The sequence below is a fragment of the Squalius cephalus genome, assembly GCF_949319135.1.
Source record: "Squalius cephalus genome assembly, chromosome: 7".
In the NCBI taxonomy this organism is placed as follows: Eukaryota; Metazoa; Chordata; class Actinopteri; order Cypriniformes; family Leuciscidae; genus Squalius; species Squalius cephalus.
Window position 1 is genome coordinate 8219182 of NC_137128.1, and position 24859 is coordinate 8244040.

At 39.5% G+C, this 24859-nt stretch overlaps 2 protein-coding genes across 3 annotated transcripts; both read left to right on the top strand.

The window, feature by feature from the left end:
• Positions 1-479: 479 nt before the first annotated feature.
• On the top strand, positions 480-3566 carry LOC307161783 (uncharacterized protein; the record flags this gene model as incomplete). The annotated part of the gene is made up of 3 exons (XM_079876727.1): positions 480-1507; positions 2563-3481; positions 3529-3566. The coding sequence occupies exons 1-3, from the start codon at positions 1499-1501 to the stop codon at positions 3564-3566; spliced, it is 966 nt and encodes a 321-aa protein (XP_079732853.1). The 5' UTR covers positions 480-1498.
• A 172-nt stretch (positions 3567-3738) lies between these two features.
• On the top strand, positions 3739-9679 carry LOC307162095 (uncharacterized protein). Of its 2 annotated transcripts, XM_079877167.1 has the most exons (4): positions 3739-3795; positions 3940-4095; positions 6410-6502; positions 9125-9670. In XM_079877167.1, exons 1-4 carry the CDS (start codon positions 3787-3789, stop codon positions 9398-9400), a joined length of 534 nt encoding a protein of 177 aa, XP_079733293.1. In that variant the 5' UTR covers positions 3739-3786; the 3' UTR covers positions 9401-9670. The 2 variants fall into 2 exon arrangements, 1 of the variants encoding a protein (XP_079733293.1); XR_013821859.1 differs by lacking the exons at positions 3739-3795; positions 3940-4095; positions 6410-6502 and adding an exon at positions 7828-7955 and having other exon boundaries at positions 9125-9679.
• Positions 9680-24859: the final 15180 nt, after the last annotated feature.

Consider the following 24859-nt stretch of genomic DNA (forward strand, 5'->3'; position numbering starts at 1 on the left):
CTAGGCAATCTGCCCCATGGCTACCACTCCTCTTTATCCAGCATTTATCTAGCTGCTCTGATTAACAGCAATGATGTCAAAGATTACGGTTTTGAAAAAGTCTTAAATCCTTTGATCAATGATCTCATAACCTTAGAACAGCACGGAGTTTTTTTGGATAAGTTGGGCAAAACTTTAAAGGGTACAGTGCAGTGTGTTGTGGCAGACAATCTTGGGGCGCATGGTATTGCTGGGTTTGTGGAGAGCTTTTCTGGCAGTTACTTTTGCAGATTTTGTACAGCTAGTAGGTTAGACTGTCAGAAAGTTGGAGCTGTTAGTTTCCCTCTTAGAACTGAAGACACTCACACAGGTCATCTTAAGACCATTAAAGACAATGGTTTGAACAGCTATTGTGGTGTCAAGGCTAAATGTATTCTGTCAGAAAAACTTAACTTTGATGTAACTACTGGTTTCCCCCCTGACATCGCTCATGACTTATTTGAGGGAATAGTTCCTTTCGAAATTGCCCTATGTTTAACTCTTTTCATTTCAAAAAAATATTTTACTTTGTCATATCTGAATAAAGTAATTGGAGATTTTCCTTACCGATGGACTGATAAAACAAATCGCCCCCATGCTGTTTCAGTGACGTTTGCTTCCAGGAGAACAGTTGGGGGTAACTGCCATGAAAATTGGAGTTTAATCAGATTTCTTCCTCTATTAATCGGACAGACTGTGCCTGCAGGAGAACCAGCCTGGCAACTACTCTCAGATTTGAAGGACATTGTGGACCTTGTTGTTTCTCCCGTGCAAACTGAGGAATCCATTGCATACTTAAGCTTTAAGATCACTGAACACCAAGTCAGATTTAAGGAGGTTTTCCCTGACTCAGACTTCTTGCCGAAACATCATTTTTTGCAACACTACCCTCAGTTAATTTGTGAGTTTGGACCTTTAGTTGAACTATGGACCATACGCTTTGAATCAAAGCACAGTTTCTTCAAAAGAGTAGTGCGACACACGGGATGCTTCAAAAATGTGCTGCTTTCTTTAGCAGAAAGGCATCAATTTGCCATGGCGCATCAGGTTTACATCTGCAGCATACCTAAATCGCCTTTACAAGTAGCACGTGGTGCATCAGTTCCCCTTGATGTATTGAAAGAGGACATTGCATTTGCCATCAGGCGGAGATACGCAGACTTGGATGCAGTGTTCTTGACTCAAAATGCATCTTACAACAGCCTCAACTACAGGAACGGGATGATTGTCTCACATGGCTCATCGGCAGGGATGCCTGAATTTGCTGAGATTATACAAATGGTTGTTGTCCAGGATACACTGTTTTTCGTTGTCAAGAAGCTGGCTGCATGGCTCTGGGAACACTATAGAGCTTATGAACTGAAGCCATGTCCCACAAAGGAGATAAAACTCCTCCATCCAAATGAGCTGAACGATCCATACCCATTGGTGGATTACACAGTTGGGGGAATGCGGCTCATTACTCTGAAACGATACATACATGTTTAAGGTCAGAATTTTTCGAGTGGTTTTACGTCTTTGCATATATCCCTTAAAATGCAACACAAAATTCTTGAGTCCAAATGTTAATTCAATACTTAAAGGCCGTGTTGCAGGGTTAATTTTTCAACGAATTTGTGCAATTTTCTTGTTGGTAATAAACATTTAAACTGTTATCCATTGTATTTTATGTTGTTGGGTATCACAAAACGGAATATAATCGAAAAAGTAGTTACTATCTTACAGCGGTTTGCAACGATTCTCCTTTCCGCCACAATGCATTCCATTACGTCACATTGGGGAGAGAATATTCCAAAGCGTGTGCTTACAACGTTGGGGGAAATACTTAGTTAGGGATTATCTGGAGGGGGTGGATCACAGGTGGGACTGGCAAATTAGCCAATAGCTAGCATGATGCCTTCTATTTCTAGATGACAAAGACAAAGTTTACCGGTAGCTACTTATCTGAACTAACGTCATGATCACTGCCACTAGATATAAAGAAAACGTTGATTTTTCACTCATTTTTTCCCCGTCAGTCGCCATAGTTCTAATACAAACTGTATTGGCTGAGGCTACCTTTCCTCCACTTCTCCCCAACGTGACGTCATCACCGAATTGCGTAAAAAAAAAACGTTTATACCAAAAGATGTAAAAAAAATGGTCTTTAAGACCATTTTTGAGACATTTTAAAAATGGTATGCATATCTTGAGTGATTAATGTACCCATTAATCAACAGTGGTGGTTAACCTGCAACATGGCCTTTAAGTTTCATGCACCCATTTTTCGTGTACATTTGATATTAGCCCAGTGCTGACAACATTGAGATTCATGTGGCTAGCTGCCTAATTGGGAAATCACTGTCCTTGCATGTGTTCTAGTATTTTATCATTCTATTGTAGCCTGTTGCCATGTTTGATATTTGAATAGGCCTATACTTTGTGCTGATTGTCTAAATGTCTTAATGTTATGGTCTTTGTCTCCCTATTTTCCTCTCTTCTCTCTTTCTCTCTGTTTTTCTGTTTCTACTCTGTCCATCTACTGTCATTACTATTTTCTCTCAGGACATCATGGCGGAAATAGCACCTGTGCGTTTGCTGATCATCGTCAGTGAAAATGATTGCATGAGAATGGAGCTGCACATTCCCGATGCTGTGGAAGACCTTATTGAGGATGTGAAAAATGCATGTGGACTAGGAGGCCATATACGGCTACAGTATAAAGACACTGATTTTGGAGAGATGTTTATTAATGTGACCTCAACATCTGTAATTAAGGACCTCACCATTCTTAAAGTGATCCAGCTAGACCCTGAAGCCTCAACTGTTATCCTGTACCCAGTTAATACCCCAATGAGTAGCACCCTTTCTCTCGACATAGACAGTGAAGACTGCCCCAGCTTGCTGTCTGCTTTGCCTAGCCACACTGTTCTGCCTAGCCACACTGCTCTGCCTAGCCACACTGTTCTGCCTAGCCACACTGCTCTGCCTAGCCACACTGTTCTGCCTAGCCACACAGCTCTGCCTAGCCACACAGCTCTGCCTAGCCACACAGCTCTGCCTAGCCACACTGTTCTGCCTAGCCACACTGTTCTGCCTAGCCACACAGCTCTGCCTAGCCACACTGTTCTGCCTAGCCACACAGACTGTTTAAGAAAAGAGCAGTGGCCAAAGGCCTTCCAAATCCCTCTCTTTTCGTACGACACTGAGTGTCAATTGCAGAGGGCAAACATTGAGTTTGCAAACAGCCAAACTACACTTACAGTTGGCACCAAAATACTTTCAGACATTTTAGAAAAGCTAGCTGAGGCAATTTACAGCTACAAAGCCTACCCAACAGGTTCCGACTGCAAAGATGTTGCAGATGCATTGATTAGAAAACACCCCTGCTTAACTCAACAAGGGCCCTTTGGGGAGGGTTGTGGCTGGCAACAAAGAATCAGGGTTAAGATGGCAAACTACCGCACTATACTTAAGGCACATGGTACATCAGCTGAACTCTCCTTGAATTCTTTTAAATCCAAATCTCAGGAGGACTCCTACCCTGCAAAGAATTTGAAGAGGCCTAGAAGAGCAGAGTTGAACTATTTCCCACCCTTACCAAATGGTGAGACACCAGAAAGTCTGGAGCTGGAAAGAGTTTCTCTTTTGTCTGAACTTCAGATAAGAAATAACAGACAAACTGTTAAAGAGAGGATGGCCAAGACGTTTGGGTACCTGAGGCAAGAAATAGTGCATGAGCAGGCAAGAATTGCAAATGTTGTGGAGAGGTGGCCAGCACTTTTTCAAATGGAAGAGGTCAGTTTTGGTGCAAAAATATGTTTATTCTTGTTCATTTGGTATTCATAACAGTAATTTGATTAAAGTTTTTGTCACTAATTTAAATAGTTTTGTCAATTATTAATCCCAAACTTTGTATTTTCTGCTGTTTTCATTTTTTAGATCAGTGCCGAGTTCATGAGAATCACGACAGTGCCCTTGGAGACAAAATTCTTACAGCAGCTGGACAGGCATTCCACGAAACTTGTACAGATAATACGGAATAAGGGTGGCGTGACAAAGGAAAGGACTGGCAGGATTTTACATAGTTTAGATGAGGTATGTACAAAATTACAACTGAGTCAGAATGAATCAATCATGTTTGATATTAACTTAACCGGTCCGTTCTATGGTCGCTATGACAGGGTTGTCCATTAACTTTTTTTGCAGGTAGCAGTGGTGCTACAGAAGATAAAAGATTAAAAGATTTGTAGCACCAGAAGCCTGAAAGGTGTCAGCACAGACTGATTTCTTTTGTAGCATGTTCAACAAATATGTCGCACCGTACAGCCCTGTATGATACCAATTATGATATTAAAACCCTGACAACTCAATCGTTTGTGCTCAAAACTAACTCCGTCTAACCACAATGAGTGAGATTTGGCCTGCTCAATCTCATTCTAATTGTAAAAGACTGAAAAAGTCGGGTGGACTTCCAGTATAAGCTAGAGTGCAATTGTATTACTGTGGTGTAGACTAGGGGTTCCCAAACTTTTTCATTATGGGACCCACCTAGACAAGTATAATCAATCTCAAGACCCACTTGCACTGCAACTTGCACCAGCATGATTTGGTCGCACCTTTTTTTCTTTTTCTTTTTTTTGCTACATGCCATGGGATTAATCAATGCATGCTGATGGTCTTAATCTGCATACCCTAGTTTTGCACTGATGTAAAAAGACTGACAGTGACAAGACCTCATGTTAGCTAATTATTTTAAACTTTTAACTCTTAAAAAAACTTAAAAAAAAAAAAACATGAATGTTTCTTTAATGTTTGATTATAATTTTACCGTCTTCACATAGGGTTGGGAAATAAGATTTTATCAATAATAATAATGCCACCGACGATTCTGATTATCGATCCGATTCTTTAACGATTCTCTTATCGATTCTTGATAGCACTGTGTGTGGAAAAATGTAGTCATATGCTTTAAAAAAAAACAAGGGGTTTTATTTATTTTAAAGCTTAAGCTTGAGTAAGCAAACTGTACTTTTTATGTAATTCATGTAATAAATAGAACCTTATTGTAAAGTGTTACTGATTATACACCGATTCAGACGTCTGCTGAGTTCACTGTTGGAAAGATCAGTTGTTTTAGCAATTCATTAAAATGAATCGGTTCAAAGGAGTCATTAGTTCGCGAATTGGACGTGTCGTGCGCGTTGTGTGATTATCCCAGCACTGGACATGGACATCCAAGATTTGTGTCAACACAGAAAACATTTCATCACTGGATAGTTTTTTTCGTTTAATTAAAGTGTTGTTTTATGTCAGCTGAATGTCGGGGACGCTTTTCAGAGAAGATAAGGCAGCTTATTTAGCACAATTCACCCAGCGGTAATTAAGGGAAAAAAATCTCTGAATGCTCCACATGAAACTTTGGTCTTTCGGCCTTTTACCACCGTGTCGATTTATTTTGATTAATATGTGCGAGGGAGAGAGCAACACAGCGCTTAGTTTGGAGACGGTGAAGACTCGTTTACACTTTCGCCTGGCTCCGAAGAGAGAGAGAGAGAGCGCGCGCGCGCGCGACCGAGTCTCTCTCTGCTCGTTCTTTCAGTTAAACATGCACTGTGACTGTCACAACCGCAGCAGTTCATCGACTACATTAGGCTACTCACCGATCAAATAAGACTTTGGCGGGACAAAAATTCACGTTGGCGGGCGCTAAAACTCACTTAAGAGTCGTTTGGTCATTAATCGGACTGGTTTTGTTTCACTCATCATAACGTAGCCTAAATTTAGCTGCAGCTAAGTGCCTTTGTGCGACCCACCTTTTCTCACTGTGTGACCCACAAGTGGGTCGCGACCCACAGTTTGAAAACCATTGGTGTAGACAGTTTGATGTCAGGATATTCCTAATTTCAGCCATGTTTATTAAAGCCAACCAACCCCGTGACGTCACATATTAGAATACTGCACAATGGTGGTGCCCTGGCTGAGAAAGATATAACGTTTTTTTCTCTTTTTTTTTTCCTTTTATATGTTTAGATTTGTCATGTTTCTTATATAATTGTTGATTATAGTGGAAATCCATCTTGTAAATCATGTAAACTTGATTGACTGCTTCATTTCCCCTTTAATTATACTACCAACGAAGTATGGGAATACTTTGAGCCTTGTTTATGGTTTAAAAAATTGTGATTTATAGCACCGAGCATGATGCCCCTAACACTAACATTGTGAGCCTTTTGCACATATAGGCTTAATGTGGTCTTTAAAGGCAGGCATGGCGTTATAAAAAAATGCTCCATGAACGGTCAAATTTTTTATCATGTTTCAATATACTTTTTTGTCTGTTTCACACTGGATTTCTCCTGTATGTGGTAAAAAAAGGAGCATATAATTTTAATGAATGCATTTTGTTCAGGTAGTGGACATCAACACAAGGAGGGAATCAGTTCTTAAATGTTTAATCCTCTACTTTGGTGAATCTGTTCACCATCTCATCAAGGAGATTCAGGTACGTACATTGCTCAGCCATCCACGCACATACTTACATACTGTACATACTGGTAGGGCTAAAAAAAATTAGAATGTCGTCTAAGTTCAGTAATTTCGGTAAAAAAGTTTACTGTAAAAAGTTTTTATAAGTGCATTATATATATTTATTACATGGCTTGGCTGAATTCCAATGTAGAATGCGGTCTGTTATTTCTTTATAACAGACCGCTGCGAAGTATAACAGACCGTTGCCATGAAAAACAGCGCGTTGCTATGGACGCGGAATGGACTATTTTCTTTGGCGGAAGCAATACAATCGTTTTTAAATCAATAAACTCCTTTTTGAATAAATAATTTGTGTCAAATTATGGTCCCACTTTATATTAAGTGGCGTTAAGTACTATGTACTTACATCAAAAAAATAAGTACAATGTACTTAATGTGTTGATGTTGTATTGTAAAACCCTTTTGCTGCTATTGAGGTGTGATACGGGTAAGGTGAGGTGGATTGGGTAGGTTTAAGGTGTAAGGGAAGGGTCAACTGTGTAATTACAAATGTAATTACATAAATTAATTACAGCTGTAATTACATGCAGGAATTTTTCAAATGTAAGTACAATGTAAAAACATGTAGTTACACAATAAGTACATTGCATCAAATTATTAATTTCAATGTAAGTACATGTAAGTACATAATACTTAAAGCCACTTAATATAAAGTGGGACCCAAATTATTTATTTATTTTGTAGGTAGCCATGTAATAAGCGGGATAATGTATAGTGAGCCGGTTGTTATAGTGAATAACAACCCCTTCAGGCTGATTCAAGATCCCTCCGCTTCGCGTCGGGATCCCGTTCAGCCTGTCGGGGTTGTTATTCACTATAACAACCGGCTCACTATACATTATCCCTTACATATTCATTACACAAAGTGAAATATTTCACGCAATTACTTGTGCTACTTCTGTTGATTGCAGCTTATAGCTATGTCCACGTATACCTGGTAGAGTATTTTGGCCTCCTTTTGCTTGAATTGCTGCATCAGTGTGGTGTTATATGGAGGCAATCTGCATGTGGCACAGCTGAAGTGTTATGGATGCCCAGGTTGTTTTAAAGGTTGTATCAGCGATTGCAGACCCAAACATAAATGATCATATTCATCCTCACGATCCGCTAGCTTCACGCCCCATAAGCAGGCCGTAAAAAAAACCGCTTAGATTTGCTCGAAAAGTAGTCTGGCAAAGAGCTAATTCAAGCCCATTTCCATGCCGTCGAAATCGCGCCACCAATCAGAAACGTTGAGGCGGGCTTTACATGATGACGATCTCTCTGATTGGTTTTAAGCGACGTCCGTTGGTGAAGCGCATCAACTTTTAAATGCATTATTATATTCAAATTGCAAACACATGAGGACAGTCTCCATGAAAGACCCACTGGCAGATGAACGTGCTACTACATTTCTCTCCGAAACGGTAGGAAATTAAATTAGATTTAATAGAGGATTTTAACTGTGACAAGATGATTGACAGGGCAGTTTACGTGACAGGATGCACGCGACAGATCCGTCCGATAAAGATGACGAAGTAGTATGTCCCAAAGCTTGACTACTTTTTTGCTACACATTCAAAAGTAAATACCTTTTCTTCACAAAAAGAGTACATACTTTTATGGCGTAGCCGTAGTGTAACAGGACCGCAGCATATGCATATGGCTTTACACGATGACGATCGCTCTGATTGGTTTTGAGCGACGTCCGTTGGTGACGCCCCTTTGGAAATGAGTTATTAATGCAGCTTTGCCAGACCATAACTCAGTTACTACTAAGAATGGTCTGGTTTTATCCAGGCTAGAACTTTAACTGACTATATTCTAATTTTTTATCCCACACACAGAGAGAGAGAGAGAGTTTAAGACACACACACGTCAGCATGTCACAAAGTTGATTCATGACAATTATGTTTCAGGGAGGACATTGGTATTTGGCTTTATTACGCTTGGTTCAGAACAAGCTGTGCAAGCAGTAGTCTTTCATACACAAGCAGGCACGCACACAACTGGTGTCTCACACATACACATGCAACGAGCAGGGGTGTCATACATTTGAAACCAGATATTTACATACACTTCAGAAAAAGACCAACTTTTTTTCCGTTACTGTCGAACATTAAATTCAACAGTATGCTGCTTCTGTTTTAGGTCAGGCTATCCTTAGAAATATATTTACTATCCTTGGCTGCAATTTAATTCAAAGTTTTGCATCTACTGTTTTGACTTAACTTTTCATCGTCTAGTCTGTGAAATTATAGCTGGCTAGCAATGGAACTTGTTGAACCTGCTTTTCAACTGTTTATTTTCTCTCTCTCTCTCTCTCTCTCTCTCTCTCTCTCTCTCTCTCTCTCTCTCTCTCTCTCTCTAGCAGGGATGTCATATAAACACAGGCACACACACATAACAGGGTCTTTCTCATATACATGCAGCTTACGAAATGCAAAACAAGCAGAGGTGTACTCATTTATGATCACACAACAGGGGTTACACTCTCACTCAGTTCAGGAAATGCAGAATAAGCATAGGTGTCTCTCACACACTCAACTGGGTCTGGTCAGCACTCTTTATTCATTACTATGTATTGTCTCGCCAGGATATGCCAGGTGATGGACTGGAGCAACCAATGGCTATCTTAATCAGTGAGACAGACACCAGGGTTCTCATTGAGGGCACAGAGGTCCTCAGTAACGTGCCCTCAACCGCAGCTGCTGTAGCAATGTTATTTGGACTGACATATGTGCTAAACCTCAAGTATCCAAAAGAACTGAAATTCACTTTTGAGTTTTTTCAGAAAGTGCTCATGGAACTTGACACAAGAAAAATGACCCCCAAAATATGTCGCCTCTGCACACTGCTGCATAGTCAGTGACTGACTGACAGCCTCCATTTCAGTGCTTTGATGAACACAATGTTCAACATCGTAATAGTAGTTCAGTAAGTTTGTTGTTGACTGGATGTGGTAATATCTATGTTTTGTATTTGATTTACATTTATTTCTTCTGCCAAAAATGTTAATTCCTGAGAGAAGCAGTATTTTTAGGTAGGCTATTTGTTCTTATTTCTTATTCTTGTTCTTTTTGTTCTTATATGATATATTCACATTTTAATACTGCTATATATGAAATTCAACTTGCAATGAACTGATTACTTGAACTGTCTCAGAATTACATTTGTATTTGTAAAACAATGTTTGTTTTACCAAAAAAGTCTAATCTTAAAAACTGTGATTTTCATACAAAATTGAATAAATATTTAAAAGAACGTTTGATCTGACTCATTTAAAATGTATGTGTATATATATATATGTTGAGATTTTATATTACTTGCAATTAATACATATTTCAGATTGAAGAAAAATCAATTTAGATCAAGTCTTTTTTTTAATTTATTTAAGCCAATTTAAAATATTGATTTACACCAAATTCAGAAAAGAGTTTGCTTGAAATGCAAAAAATTAGTTTGAACTGAATGGTTTCTGAACATTAGGTCAATGTAAAATCTTTATTGTGAATGGTTACTTCAAATTTATTAAGTTAATCCAATGTTTTACTTTTTACAGTGTATTTATGATCTTTGTCAGTTTAATTGGATTAATTTTGCTTACCCCAAACTGATCTCCAAACCTTACAATGCATTTTATACTATCTCTACTCTTATCATCAGACTCTTCTACGTCGCTCCTTTTCTTCCGTTTTTCTCCCCGATTTTTCCGACTTCTTGCTTCATTCCAGCAATTTTCTGACGATCTTTCACTTTCCTCTTCACTTACTACATCCATACTCCCTTCACTATCTCCCAACTCACGCCTCTCTGATCCATTCACGGAGCAGTTGTGCCTCACCGCCGTTCCTTTCCGACTTCTCGCTGCTGCTTCCGCCATCACCCGGCGAGCGTTCAGTGTGTGTCGCCAGAGAATGTCGCTCCGTTCATCGACTGGGACCGTTGAAAAATGCGCAGACTTTTCTTTCTTCCCGAAATGCATTGCACCCGTGCGTGAATATCGTGAGATAAAACGAGAACTGGTATTCACTTGATTGAATCACTTTATCCCAACATGAGCAAAATATGTTTGTGCCCTCTTTCTGCATATAACGTCTAGTCAACACAATGCTATCACGTTTTACTTAAGAACATAAAACCATTTAGTAAAACATACTAAATATAATTGGATAAATCTAACAGGTGACCAGTCTCCCTTTTTCAGTGTAGCGGCACAGAAACTTTTTATTCACACGTTATTAACAAAATGTCAACAACGGAAGACTTGTCCAGCCAGCCTTACATGTTCGAGCCAGAGTCGGAGCCGGAGCGAGATGAAAATGAAGACGACGAACCTGTAGAACAACGTCTTCATATGGATGTATCGCAATGGTGTGTTACTGTATTTACACATGAAACTTTGGTCTTCCGACCTTTTACCACCGTGTCGATTTATTTTGATTAATATGTGCGAGGGAGAGAGAGCAAGACAGCGTCTAGTTTGGAGACGGTGATGTCTTGTTTACACTTTCGCCTGGCTCCGAAGAGAGAGAGAGTGCGTGCGCGCGACCGGGTCTCTCTCTCTCTGCTCGTTCTTTCAGTTAAACATGCGCACTGTCACAAGCGTGGCAGTTCATCTACATTAGACGATGTAATGAAGCGTGTGGGTTACTACATCCAACAACCGAACATTTTAACTTACCCTCTCGTAACTTCTGCATCCTTTAGCTTGGACTACAAAATTGGAGCGAGAAATAGAAATGGCGGATTGCTCGAAGTGGTGGGCCGGAAGTCAATGTCCTTATTTGGCAGTTCCGCTGCAAATACTGTGACGTAATAGTTCAAAAAACGTCATAGAGAACAGAAAAATCGGAACAGGTTGAAAAATAAGGCCAAAACAGAATATAAAGATATCAACGAAGCATCTGAAGAGAATAATTTCATATTTTCTGTACTTCTAAACACTCCAAATATACAACAAAATGCATTTAAGGGCTAAAAAAGTGCATTTGGCATGATATGTCCCCTTTAAGCTATAAGTGCTTAAAAAAAGATTGAGGGACATGACAAGGGAGAGTCCTAAATAAATAAAGAAACCTGGGGAGTACACTCATTTTAATACAGTTTACTCTACCTATTAGTGAAATGGGCAGTGTTTTCCATCTATCTAACTCTTGCCCCACCACCTTCAACAAAGGGCCATAATTTAGCGTAAATGTCTGGTCTAACTTATTTGAAATTTGTAGGCCGAGATATGTTAAGCTAGTATCATTCCATGAAAATGGTATATTTAATTGAGGCATAACGTCTGCAAAGGAATTGAGAGGCATGATAATACTCTTTGCACGGTTTACCTTATACCCCGAAGATAGAACCATATGCCTCCAGTAAGTCGGCCAATGCGGGGAGAGATGACTCAGGCTTGGTTAAAAAAAGCATTATGTCATCAGCATATAATGAAATGGTATGTTCATCATTTCCAACTACAACTCCATGGATCTGTGGGTTTGATCGTATTGCAATAGCTAACTGTTCAATTACCAAAGTGAAAAGAAGAGGCGAGAGGGGACACCCTTGTCGGGTTCCTCTTGTAAGTGGGAATTGAGAAGAGATATCGGAATTTGTAAGAATTGATGCCTTTGGATATTGATACAGAGTTTTAATCAACGCCATAAATCTGGGGCCAAAATTCATTTTCTCTAGAACACAGAATAAAAAACTCCATTAGACACGGTCAAAAGCTTTTTCCGCGTCCAAAGAGACAGCTAAGACGGGTACTTTAATTTTTTTTGAAAAATGAATAATATTGTAGAACCTTCGGACATTATCATAAGGAGAACGGTTAATGACAAACCCAGTTTGATCCATAGCCACCAGTTCAGGTATAAGGGGAGCCAATCTATTTGCAATAATTTTAGCTAAAATTTTATAGTCTGTATTTAATAAAGAAATTGGTCTATAGGAGCCGCATAGATTAACTTCCTTCCCTGGTTTGGGTAGCATGATAATCAGTGCTTGTTCTAATGTGTCAGGTAATTTCCCATTATATAAAGTCTCCTTATACATTTCTACCAAGGGACATAGAAGCTTTGGTAGAAACTTTCTATAAAAATCAATAGGGAATCCATCCTGCCCAGGGGCTTTACCACCTGACAGACTGCATAGTGCCCTTTGAACCTCCTCCTCAGTAATATCAACTTCTAAGCTTACCTTATCCTCCTCCGATATAACAGGTACGGATAAGGAGTTTAAGAACATTTTTATTGAAGCTAAATTACTCCCCTGAGAAGAGTATAGGGACCTATAGAACTCTGCAAAAGCAGTATTAATTAGCTGTGGGTCCCTGGTTATCGAACCATCTTTTAGTTTAATTGAGGGGATTAATTTACTAGCATCTTCCCTTCTAATCTGCCAAGCAAGTAAAGAACCAGACTTCTCTCCATGTTCATAATATTGTGCTTCTCTGCTTTATGGCTGGTAATGATATCATATTCAAGCCTTTTAGTGTTTAACTGTAGTAGATATTTATCATCCTGAGTTTCTATATGTTTTTTTTTTCCAAGGTAGAAATAGCTGATTCTAAGGAGCTTAGTTTCAATTCATTGTTTACGTTTCCTCGATGTATATGAAATAGATAAACCTCTTAAAAAAGCTTTCAAACAGTCCCAGATAACTGATATGGAAGCAGTGTTTTTATTCAGTTCTAAAAAGATCTCAGTGTTGGTATTAATAAAGTCAATATATTCTAAATCATAGGTTCTCAAAGTGCGGCCCGCGGGCCAATGGCGGCCCGCAGAAACATTTCTGGCGGCCCGCGATAACATCTGATAACATCTGTAAAACTGTTAAAACTGTAGGCTACATTGCTTTGAAAAAATTAATCTCCGTTTAGTGGTGTTTAGCGGCATCTATAGGCATAAGCGGTAATTACAGGTGTGGTCCGACCGATTGACGTTGACGTTGTGCTTTTGTAAAATAAAACAATCAGTAGCCTACGCACTTTCATGATCTCCGTGAACTGGAGCGCGAGAACTGAAACAAAATATAGCCTATGTAGGCTAAAGCTTGAAATGTCACTTTTAAACAAACAAACTCGAATCGAAAGCTAATACCTTCTGATGTTATCCGTATGAAAGGTGCAAATTTCTCTCTAAAAGCGCATCTGCTTAACAGCGGAGATGGAGATATGTTTTTAGCCGACACTTAGAAAACAATAGTTTATTAATAAATAATTAAAATGCCCCGCTGTTTTTTCAGACACATTTATTATCATTATTCTATAACTCACCTTTCTGTGGGCTGTGGTTCCAGAGACACAGGCTATATTCAGCACTGTGGGAAAAATATAAATTCCAGGTTCTAATTTGGCCTTAGAAAACCAGTAAAATCGACATGTTTTCCATATTAATTTGTGAATATTTTAAAAACAAAAATCTGAAAATTCGTCGATATTTATTTTTTTGCGCAGCAGTTGGTGTAGCCAGTTCAAATTAAAATTTTGGTGTTCAACTTTGCTTTTAAAAAGACAACAACCGTTCATTTTTCGTTTTTCAATTACGCGTTAAAAAGATAGATAGCCTAATAATAGCGCAAAACATTTGCGCAAATATGTAATAATGGAAACGCGACTGACAGGCAATTATATGAATGATGATGATGATTACGACTCGTTTGGTAAGCTTCTATTTTAAAAGTTTCTCTCTCTCTCTGTTCTCTCTCTCTCTCTCTCTCTCTCTCTCCCTGTCCCTGTCCCTGTCAGGTTTTCCTGTGGTGCTTTGGTAGCTGGAATTGCCCCTGAATAAGGCCTATGCTGATTAGAAGCAAGGCACACTGAGGCTGTTTGTTCTAAATAAGTTTGTTCTTGAAATGGACTGCACACAGGACTGTTATATCCCAAATTTGTCTGTTGAGGGTAGAGAACCCCAGGGATTTTGTTTGCATTGCAATTTTTCTCAAGATTTGCCAGGTTTAGCCTCAGTTATATAATAATAGCCTCAATAAATGTAAACTGTAGAGATGCAACCTGGTCATTAAAATTATTTCAAATGGGATTTTCTTTTCAGTATTTTTCTTTTTTTCTTTTTCTCCCCCGCCCCTTTGGCGGCCCTCAGTTCAATGTTGGGTTCCTAAATTGGCCCTCACCTATCAAAACTTTGAGAACCCCTGTTCTAAATCATTGAGAAGGTAGTTACTGAATCTCCACCGTTTCTTCCCAGCTGTTTGTCCATACTTAACAAGCATCACTAGCGGAGAGTGGTCACTGTCAGTGATTACTCTTGGCAAGTAATCACAAAATGATACAAGATGTTGCTTCCCAGAATATATATAAAATAGGTCTATTCTAGAGTAGCTGTTATACTTGTGAGAGTAGAAAGAGTATTTCCTTTCATTTACATTACGAGCCCTCCAAATATCAATAAGATTATGGTAGGCCATTTCTTGTTTTAATACCTTAGCTGCAGCTGTATGTGAAAACCTATTAGTAGTCGATCTATCTAATATACCCAGGGTCAAATTCAGATCACCACCAATTATAAGTTCGGAGGAGGGGTAATTTAAATTCAAGAACAAGTTGTAGAAAAATTGTGGTTCATCAAAATTTGGTCCATAAACTTTTACCAAAACTATTGGTTCTGAGGCTACATAACCTCTTCATAACCTCTTACTATGACAAAGCGGCCCGCTTTATCTTTAATTACTCTGTCCTGTTGAAATTGTACTTTATTACTAATCAGTGTAGCAACCCCTCTTGCTTGAGAAGAAAATGAAGAAAAGAAAATCTGCCCTTTCCATTGGCACCCTAATTTAACATGGTCTGCTACTGTTAAGTGGGTCTCTTGTAGGAAAATGAAATCAACACTCTGCTTATACAGAAAATTAAGATTTTTTTTCCTTTTCAAGGCTTGATTTAACCCATTAACATTCCATGTCATATATTTATGCTGTGTAGAGCTATTCATAACTTAATTGTGGCCCTATAACCAAACTCGAGTAAAACAGAATATCACCATTCAACAACAGTAAACACAGAGAAACAATGACAACAACAACAACAAAAAAAAACTTATCAAAACCAAAAAAGTTACCCTGATATTTCATTAACAGCAACCCTATCCTGATCTATGTGTCTGCCTTCCTAAAGAAATGCAGATCGATCAAACACTTCACGTACTGGTGATATAGTCACCTTCCCAACCCAGCAACTGCTCCATTGCAGGGACTTAATTCATATTAATAATTATAATAAAAAAATAAATAAAGAAAAAGGGTTAGTCATTATATGCATAGTATTTCATTTTATTTCTTAGAATCCCTCATTTTCAATTTAATCTAAACTGCCCAGTAAATCCAGACATATAATAGCCTATACCAAAGTATATCACTTAGAGTTGTCCAGCAGAAAAAAAGAAACGAAAAAGAGAAGAAAGGAGAGAGAAAGAAAGAGAAAGAGAAAAAAATACTTATAAAGTACATAAAAAAAAAAAGCGTACCTTGAAGGTTAGCGTGTTCAAAAGTATTCCACTGTAGGGTAGCAATAATCTGTGCCCACACAAACAAAAACAAAGAAAAAAAAAAAAAAAAAAAAAGCAAAACAAAAAAATAAATAAATAAATTTAAGTCTGTATATGGCACCTGTTAATCAGATGGACCTTGTCCCGCTGTTGCGGGGAGCGAGCCTGGGGTTAGTTATTAAGTTGACCCGGCCTCAAAAATATTCAGGATAGTGTTGTCGCAGATATGTCTCAGCTGATTTTGGAGAGGTAAAGGATCGACGTCCTCCTGACAGGTCGATCCGTAGCGTTGCCGGGTAAAGCAGGCTGTATTTTATGTCACATCTCTGTAGAGTTTACTGTTTTGATGCATTTTAAAAAGATGGATGATATATATTCTTCAATCTTTCTGACAAAGAACAAAAGATGATATGAATTACAGTATGTACAGTGTTGTTTTTTTTTACTTTATTAATTGTAATGCATGGTTATTATAAGGTTAGTTATTATAGTTATTTATATTAATTATAAATGTTTATTATAAGGGGGTAATTTTTATAAGGGTGATAATATGTACAGTATCACTACTCACTACTCATGAGTACTTTTAAATAAACTACTGTAGCGGGTGATATCAAGGCAGTAAAGTATGAATCAAGGGGGTGTGGTTAGCCAAGTATAAATATCAGGGGTAGGAACGAAAAAGAGTAGGTGCGTTTGTTTCTGGCCGGCGGAAATAAATCAACACTCGTGGTGTTCGTATGCGAGAGGTTCGCATGTGAATTTGTTTGGATCTTGGAGACAGCTCTACGGAGCCCATTTGTTGCTCTTGTTGTATTTGATTTTTTTTGGTTTCGTTTGTTTGTTTGTTTTGGGTATATTGTCTAGTCCGCCCAGGCGCTTGAGCTGGTAATCGGGCCCAAAAGAAATGGGAAAGGCCCTTGGGGCGGACTAGTTTTCTTTTCCTTTTTTTTGTTGTTTGTATATTGTTTGTTCCCCCACTATTTATTATTGCAGCATGAGGATGCTACTGGTCTAGTGTTTGAACAGAGGAGCTATTTTTGCATGTATTTTATTTTGAGTTAACTGAGTGATTCACAAGTTTTTGTTTAATGAATTTAACTTATGGGTTTGTTTTGATTCTTTGATTTCCTTTTGCTTTGTGGTGTAAAGGCTCCTTCTGTTCAGGTAGTTTGTGATGAAAGCATCCTCGTGTGTGAGATATATCTTTGTGTAAGCCAAAAATAAATCTTGGGTATTTTTCTATATAATGAACCTGAGTCGTGCTTTGTTTACTTTAGGGTGGGGTCCTGTAACATTCTGGCGTAGTCGGAGTTTTTTTCTCCCAAGATAATTGGTGGCAAAGCATTATAATTGTAAGTGGGGGAATATTTTTTTTCTTTTACTTTTTTTGGAGTGTCAACAAGAGCAACATTGGGCTGTTGTGCTTATACAGCAGACAAGTTCCAGGGTCATGTCGTTGGAAGGAGCTGTAGGAGGCACCATGGATCCTGAACAACATGCACAAGGATTTTATTCACCAACTGCTCCATCTGGGCCTTCAAGCAGTAGTGTGGATAGTGTGGGTCCAGCTGCAATTGAACTGGAGAGAGGGAGACAAGTGGTGTTTATTCAACAAACTGAGAAGGTACCCAAGTTTTCAGGAAATTTGGATAGATCTGATTCTCTTACCATAGAAGAATGGATTGAATTGGTGGAGACCCATATTCAAACAAAACCAACTGAGAAAGAAAAAGCTCTGTGGGTATATAATCATTTAGAGGGTACTGCTCGAATAGAGATAAAATATCTCCCAAGGGTGGAAAAAGAATGTGTGGATGATATATTCAGAGTGTTAAGAGAAATTTATGGGTGTTTACATTCTCATATTTCATTGCAGCGTCGTTTTTTTAATCGTAAACAACAAGAGGGAGAGTCTCTTTTGGATTACTCCCATGCATTGATGACTTTAATGGATCAAATTGTGAAGTCAAATGAATTGGCTCATGTTAAATCTCAAAGAGATCTCCGTGATCAGTTTTGTGATGGGGTTAGAGATCAAAACTTGGGTGTGAGATTAAGAGACCAAGTGCGTGCACATCCTAACTGGACAATTCGTGATGTACGTAGGGAAGCTGTCCAGTGGATGGCTCAATGTGAAGGACAGTCTTTTAAACAAAAACAAAATGACCCCTTGTACTTTTCTAATGAGGCCCAAGTTAGGGTGTTTAGCGAGCCCAAAAGTGCAAATCAGGGTGAATATTCAGAGCTTAGAGCTCTTATTGAGGCACAACAGAGTCAGTTGGACTCACTAATGAAGGCACTGAGCCCCTTAAAAATTGGAGCAAATGTTTCTACTACTTTCTCTACTCCTAGAGGTAGAAGAAAGGCTGAAAGTGATTTAAGATGTTTTCGCTGTGATCAGTTGGGGCATATTGCACGCTATTGTTTAGCCCCCCCACAGCCTAGACCTGCACAGATAGAAAAAGAGAATGTAACTCAGTCGGAAAACTAGAACCCGCCAGTGTACAGAGCCACACACTGGTAGGGGTATCATTAGGCTCTGATGTACATACCACATCCACACTTGTGAGTAATTGTCCAGTGATGGAAGTTAAGTTTGGGGATGTAGTGATTTCTTCATTATTGGATACAGGTTCAATGGTTACCACCATAACTGAGAGTTGTTATAATAAACACTTTGCTCACCTTGAGAATGTCCCACTTCATGATTGTTCATGGTTAGATCTTAGAGCGGGAAATGGCTTAAAATTGCCTTATTTGGGCTATTTAGAGTTGGACATCACGGTTCTTGGAAATTGCATGCCATCTATGGGTATTCTTGTAGTGAAAGATCCCAGAGACCCTCAAATGCAGTCTAAAAAATTGAAAACCCCTGCTGTGTTAGGCATGAATATCATTAAAGGGTTTTATCAAGAGTTATTTCAACAGCATGGTGCCAGTCTTTTTGACATCCCTTCTGTGCAGGATTATGCCCCAGGATGGAGGCAAGCCCTGAGGCATTGCCAAGTTGAGGAAGCTATATTGAATTCATTGGAGACCCATAAGGTAAAAGTGCGGAGTGGGTCTTCAGTGTGTGTTGCTGCAGGTGCTTTAACATTTGTTCCAGTTACGTGTCCTAAGGTTCCCTCACAAGAACAAATTCAATTTTTAGTTGAATCACTAGACTTTGATGAGGGTGTCTTGCCAGAAGGGCTGTTGGTATCTACGGCTTTTATTTCATCTGAGAGGGGAATTGCTTATGTACCTGTAACCAATGTCAGTTATTCTGATGTTTGGTTGACCCCACGTAGGGTTATAGCAACTGTTTCTGTGGCTAATGTGGTGGCTGAGCAGGATCCACAAGCTAAGTTCTCTGAGAAGGTTGATGGTAATGAATCCATGACTTATGTTACCTCTCAGCAAGTTGAGCACTTGGAGGAAGAGTGGATGGATTTTCCATCTTTTGATGGTTTAGATGAGACGGAGCAACTGAAAGCTAAAGCTTTATTAATTAAATATCGTTCCTTGTTTGCTAAGACTGATATGGATGTTGGGTGTACTAATCTGATAACTCACGAAATTCCTCTTTTAGATGAAACTCCAGTTCGCCAGCCCTATCGCCGGATTCACCCTTCACAATATGAGGCGGTGAGAGCTCACATTAAACAACTGTTAGATAGCCAAATAATAAGGGAAAGTAGTAGCCCCTATTCATCTCCAATTGTACTAGTACAGAAGAAGGATGGAGGTCTTCGAATGTGCGTAGATTATCGGCAGTTAAATGTAAAAACCAGGAAAGATGCTTTTCCGTTGCCGAGGATTGAAGAGTCATTGGACGGTCTTACTGGTGCAAAATGGTTTTCGACACTGGACTTAGCCAGTGGTTATAGTCAGGTCGAGGTTGCTGAAAAAGATAGGGCTAAGACAGCTTTTTGCACCCCATTTGGATTATTTGAATTCAATAGGATGCCATTTGGGTTGTGCAATGCTCCTAGTACTTTTCAGCGCCTCATGGAGCGTATGTTTGGTGACTGCCGGTATCAATCAGTTTTGTTATACTTGGACGATTTAATTGTGTTTTCTTCCTCTGTTCAACAGCATTTGGAGAGGTTGGAGGAGGTGTTCTTGCGTCTTCAGAAACAGAGTTTGAAGGTTAAATTGTCCAAGTGTCATTTTTTTCAGACTAGGGTTAGGTACCTTGGTCATGTGGTTTCAGCGGAAGGAGTTACTACGGACCCAGATAAGGTGGCAGCAGTACGGGATTGGAAAACTCCAAGTAATTTGGTAGAACTGCGATCTTTCCTTGGTTTTGCCAGTTACTATCGTAGGTTTGTCGCAGGTTTTGCAAAGATGGCAGCACCATTGCATCGAGTGGTGGCCCAGTTAAGTGTAACAGGAAAAAGAGGTAAGACTCCAAGGAAGCCACTTGGCTTACATTGGAATATAGAGTGTGATGATTCTTTCCATCAGTTGAAACAAGCTCTGATATCTGCTCCAGTTCTGGCTTATGCCGATTTTCAGAAGCCGTTTGTTTTAGAAATAGATGCTAGCCATTCGGGTCTTGGAGCTGTATTGTCACAGGAGCATGATGGCAAGTTACGACCAGTTGCTTTTGCTAGTAGGGGGCTTAGACCATCTGAAAAAAACATGCAGAACTATAGCTCCATGAAGCTAGAGTTCCTTGCCCTTAAGTGGGCAGTCTCCGAAAAATTCAGGGAGTACTTGCTGGGTACATCTTGCACAGTATATACTGACAATAATCCATTGCGATATCTGGATACTGCCAAACTTGGTGCGGTAGAGCAGAGATGGGCTGCTCAGTTAGCTGCATTTAATTTGACTTTGCAGTATCGTCCAGGGTCTCGAAATGGGAACGCAGATGCATTATCTCGTCAGTATATGGAGCCGAAGTTGTCTGAAGTTCATAGTGGAGGGAATACCGTGGAGAGAATACCTTGGTGTGTTCAGTCTGAGATCGTTACTCTTCCAGGTTGTTCAGGGGAAGATCTTGCTTTGCTGCAGAAGCAGGATCCAGTTATTGGACCTTTTTTGGTTCATTGGATGGAAGATAGATTTCCGGGTCCAAAGGAGCGAGCTACATTTGGGCCAGGTACTAAGGAGCTTGTTCGACAGTGGGAGCGGCTTAAGGAGAAAGATTCAGTGCTGTATCGGTGCATTTATGCTCCAGACGGAGGTAAGGAGGTCTTTCAGCTGGTTCTGCCTCAGTGTTTGCAGCAGAATGTGCTTTCCAGTCTTCATGATAACCATGGACATCAAGGCGTGGAACGCACTTTACAGTTGGTGCGATCGCGCTGTTATTGGCCTTGTATGGCGAAAGACATCGAGAAATGGTGTCATGAGTGTGGAAGGTGCATTCTTGCTAAGGCTGTGCAACCTAAAGTTAGGCCCTTCATGGGGAGTATTCAGGCCAGTCGTCCACACGAGGTAGTGGCAATAGATTTTACCGTTTTGGAGCCAGCATCGGATGGCAGGGAAAATATATTGGTATTAACAGATGTTTTCTCCAAATATACTCAGGCTATTCCCACAAAGGACCAGCGAGCTAGTACCGTGGCTGATGTGTTGGTGAAGCATTGGTTTAATTTGTTTGGCCCCCCTAGTAGGATACATTCAGATCAGGGCAGAAGTTTTGAAAGTACTCTGATACAGCAGCTCTGTAAGGTTTATAATGTTCAAAAAAGCCGTACAACACCATATCATCCACAGGGCAACGGTCAGTGTGAACGGTTTAACCGTACACTGCATGATCTGTTGCGTACTTTACCCCCTGACCAGAAGAGGCGTTGGCCACGGTACCTCTCCCAGTTAGTTTATGCCTATAATACTACAGTTCATCAGTCAACTGGTAGGTCTCCATACTATCTGATGTTTGGTCGAGAGCCTCGGCTACCTATTGATTTTGTATTGGGTGCTGAGGCAGAAGAGGTAGGAGAATGTTCGGTGGAAGAATGGGTGAAAGAGCACCAGGAGCTATTGGAAGGGGCCTATGATCATGTGAGGCGGCGGCTGGAGTCTAGGAGGCAGCTAAGAGATCAAAGTTATGAGTCCAAAGTAACAGATACGGGTATTGGAGAAGGTGCTCTTGTTTATACACGTAATCATGCAGTGAGGGGTCGTAACAAGATTCAGGACATGTGGGACTCTACTTTGTATAGGGTTGTGCGACAGCCTAAAGAATGGGGGGCTCCTTACTCGATTATTCCAGTAGATCAAGATGGCCCAATGAGACAGGTATATAGAACTGAGCTTAGAAGTGTGCCAATGGCCACAGTTGGAGTTGATGAGATTCCTAGGGTTGGTATGCAGAAACAAGGGAAAGTTGCAACAGATGACGATGGGGTAGAATTTTATCCTTTGGGGATGGTGCAATTTGAGTCTCCTGAAGATGTTGGCCCTCCCTCTGAACAGTTGGGCCCTCCCTTTGAACATTTAGGGTCGTCAGTAGTGGAGGATCAAGGTCACGTGATTGAAATGGACAGGGGCCCTCAGTTAATAGAGGGAGGTCCTCGGAGATCCTCTAGAAGGACAGCAGGCCAACATTCTAATCCCTATCATTTGCCAAGATCGGTAGTGGAAGAAGAAGATTGAATTGTAGTCTGTTTTTTTACATCGTCGGGTCGTCGATGCATTTTGAGGGGGTGGAATGTAGCGGGTGATATCAAGGCAGTAAAGTATGAATCAAGGGGGTGTGGTTAGCCAAGTATAAATATCAGGGGTAGGAACGAAAAAGAGTAGGTGCGTTTGTTTCTGGCCGGCGGAAATAAATCAACACTCGTGGTGTTCGTATGCGAGAGGTTCGCATGTGAATTTGTTTGGATCTTGGAGACAGCTCTACGGAGCCCATTTGTTGCTCTTGTTGTATTTGATTTTTTTTGGTTTCGTTTGTTTGTTTGTTTTGGGTATATTGTCTAGTCCGCCCAGGCGCTTGAGCTGGTAATCGGGCCCAAAAGAAATGGGAAAGGCCCTTGGGGCGGACTAGTTTTCTTTTCCTTTTTTTTGTTGTTTGTATATTGTTTGTTCCCCCACTATTTATTATTGCAGCATGAGGATGCTACTGGTCTAGTGTTTGAACAGAGGAGCTATTTTTGCATGTATTTTATTTTGAGTTAACTGAGTGATTCACAAGTTTTTGTTTAATGAATTTAACTTATGGGTTTGTTTTGATTCTTTGATTTCCTTTTGCTTTGTGGTGTAAAGGCTCCTTCTGTTCAGGTAGTTTGTGATGAAAGCATCCTCGTGTGTGAGATATATCTTTGTGTAAGCCAAAAATAAATCTTGGGTATTTTTCTATATAATGAACCTGAGTCGTGCTTTGTTTACTTTAGGGTGGGGTCCTGTAACACTACTTTTTTACTCTTACTCAAGTAATTTTTTGGACAAGTACTTTTTACTTTACTCACACTACATTTTTTGGAATGTAATGGTACTTTTACTTAAGTATGTTTTGTCAGTACTCTACTCTTTACACCACGGCTAATCATACAATGAATCATACAATGACAAACCAGCACAGGAAAATGTACTCGAGTTAGAGTAAAAGTACCCCCATTTAAATCTACTCATGTAAAAAATACAAAAATACTCATGTAAATGCAACAAAGTAAATGTACTTTGTTACTACCCACCTCTGCTGTCTCGGTACGTATGATGGGAGTTTATTGTTTGTTTTTAATGAGTGTTTTATGAGTAATTTTCCTATTTCATGTTCTGCAGGTTTAACTGCACGTCCAGGGGTTTCTGGTACTTTTAATTGGAGCCAAATGAACATCAAGTGACATGACTGCCCTGCTGTTTTGTTTTTATTGCCTTGTTATAGTTTCAACTTACAGTTTTGCCTGGATCTCACCGTAGTCCTTTTTGTTATTTTTGTGTGTGGTGTTGTGTGTTGGAGTCACCGACACAAGCACTGAGCTAGTGTAGGTTAGCTGGGACGCTAAATTAAAGTAATCTAGCATAATATATTAAGTTAAGCAAAATAGTAAGTTGGCCATTTTGTTTCCTCACCTCAGTGCCTGCAACTGTGTTTGTTTTGTATTTTTGTGTATAAATTGTTCTTGAATTGATTTTCTATTTGTATGTGTTCCTTTTGAGTGGGTCCGTGTACGTTTTGATACGTTTGGATTCAGAAACCAAAAACGGGAGAACGGCTCTTTTTTTATCTTTTCTTTGTTTTTTCGTTTGAACCACAAAACAAAATAACGAGAAACCACCTCTTTTTTGTTTGTCGTTTCAAACCAAAAACAAAGAAAAGATAAAAAAAGAGCCGTTCTCCCGTTTTTGGTTTCTGAATCCAAAAACGAAAAACGACTAAACCAAATTCAAACAACGGTCCGATTTTGTTTTTTTGAAATTCCTTTTTTCATTTCTCCGTTTGAAGATCTACATTAAAAGAAAGACAGGTTGGCCATGTGACCCGGAAGTAATAGTAAATATAGCCTATAAAAATAAAAGCCAAGCTTTTTAGAACGGTCATAATATGCAGCACTACTGTTATACCAGAGTAACGTTAGAAGAAAAAAAAATCAATCAATAAATAGGATTACGGTGACGCATTGCTGCAACATACATATTATTTTTTCCCCTCAATTATGTCCTAATAACGAGATCTTATGTCGTTTTAACCACATCTTTTCTCGTAATAACGAGATCTTATGTCGTTATGACATCTTTTTCTCATAATAACGAGATATGTCGTTAAAACGACATATTTTCTTGGCTTTATAAGGACATGTGTAGTCATGTACAAAATATGCCTTTATCCACATAAAACTGATAGCCTATCACGCCTTTATCACACTTCTACGTTCAAAAAGCTGAAGCAAATAGTAGCAGCC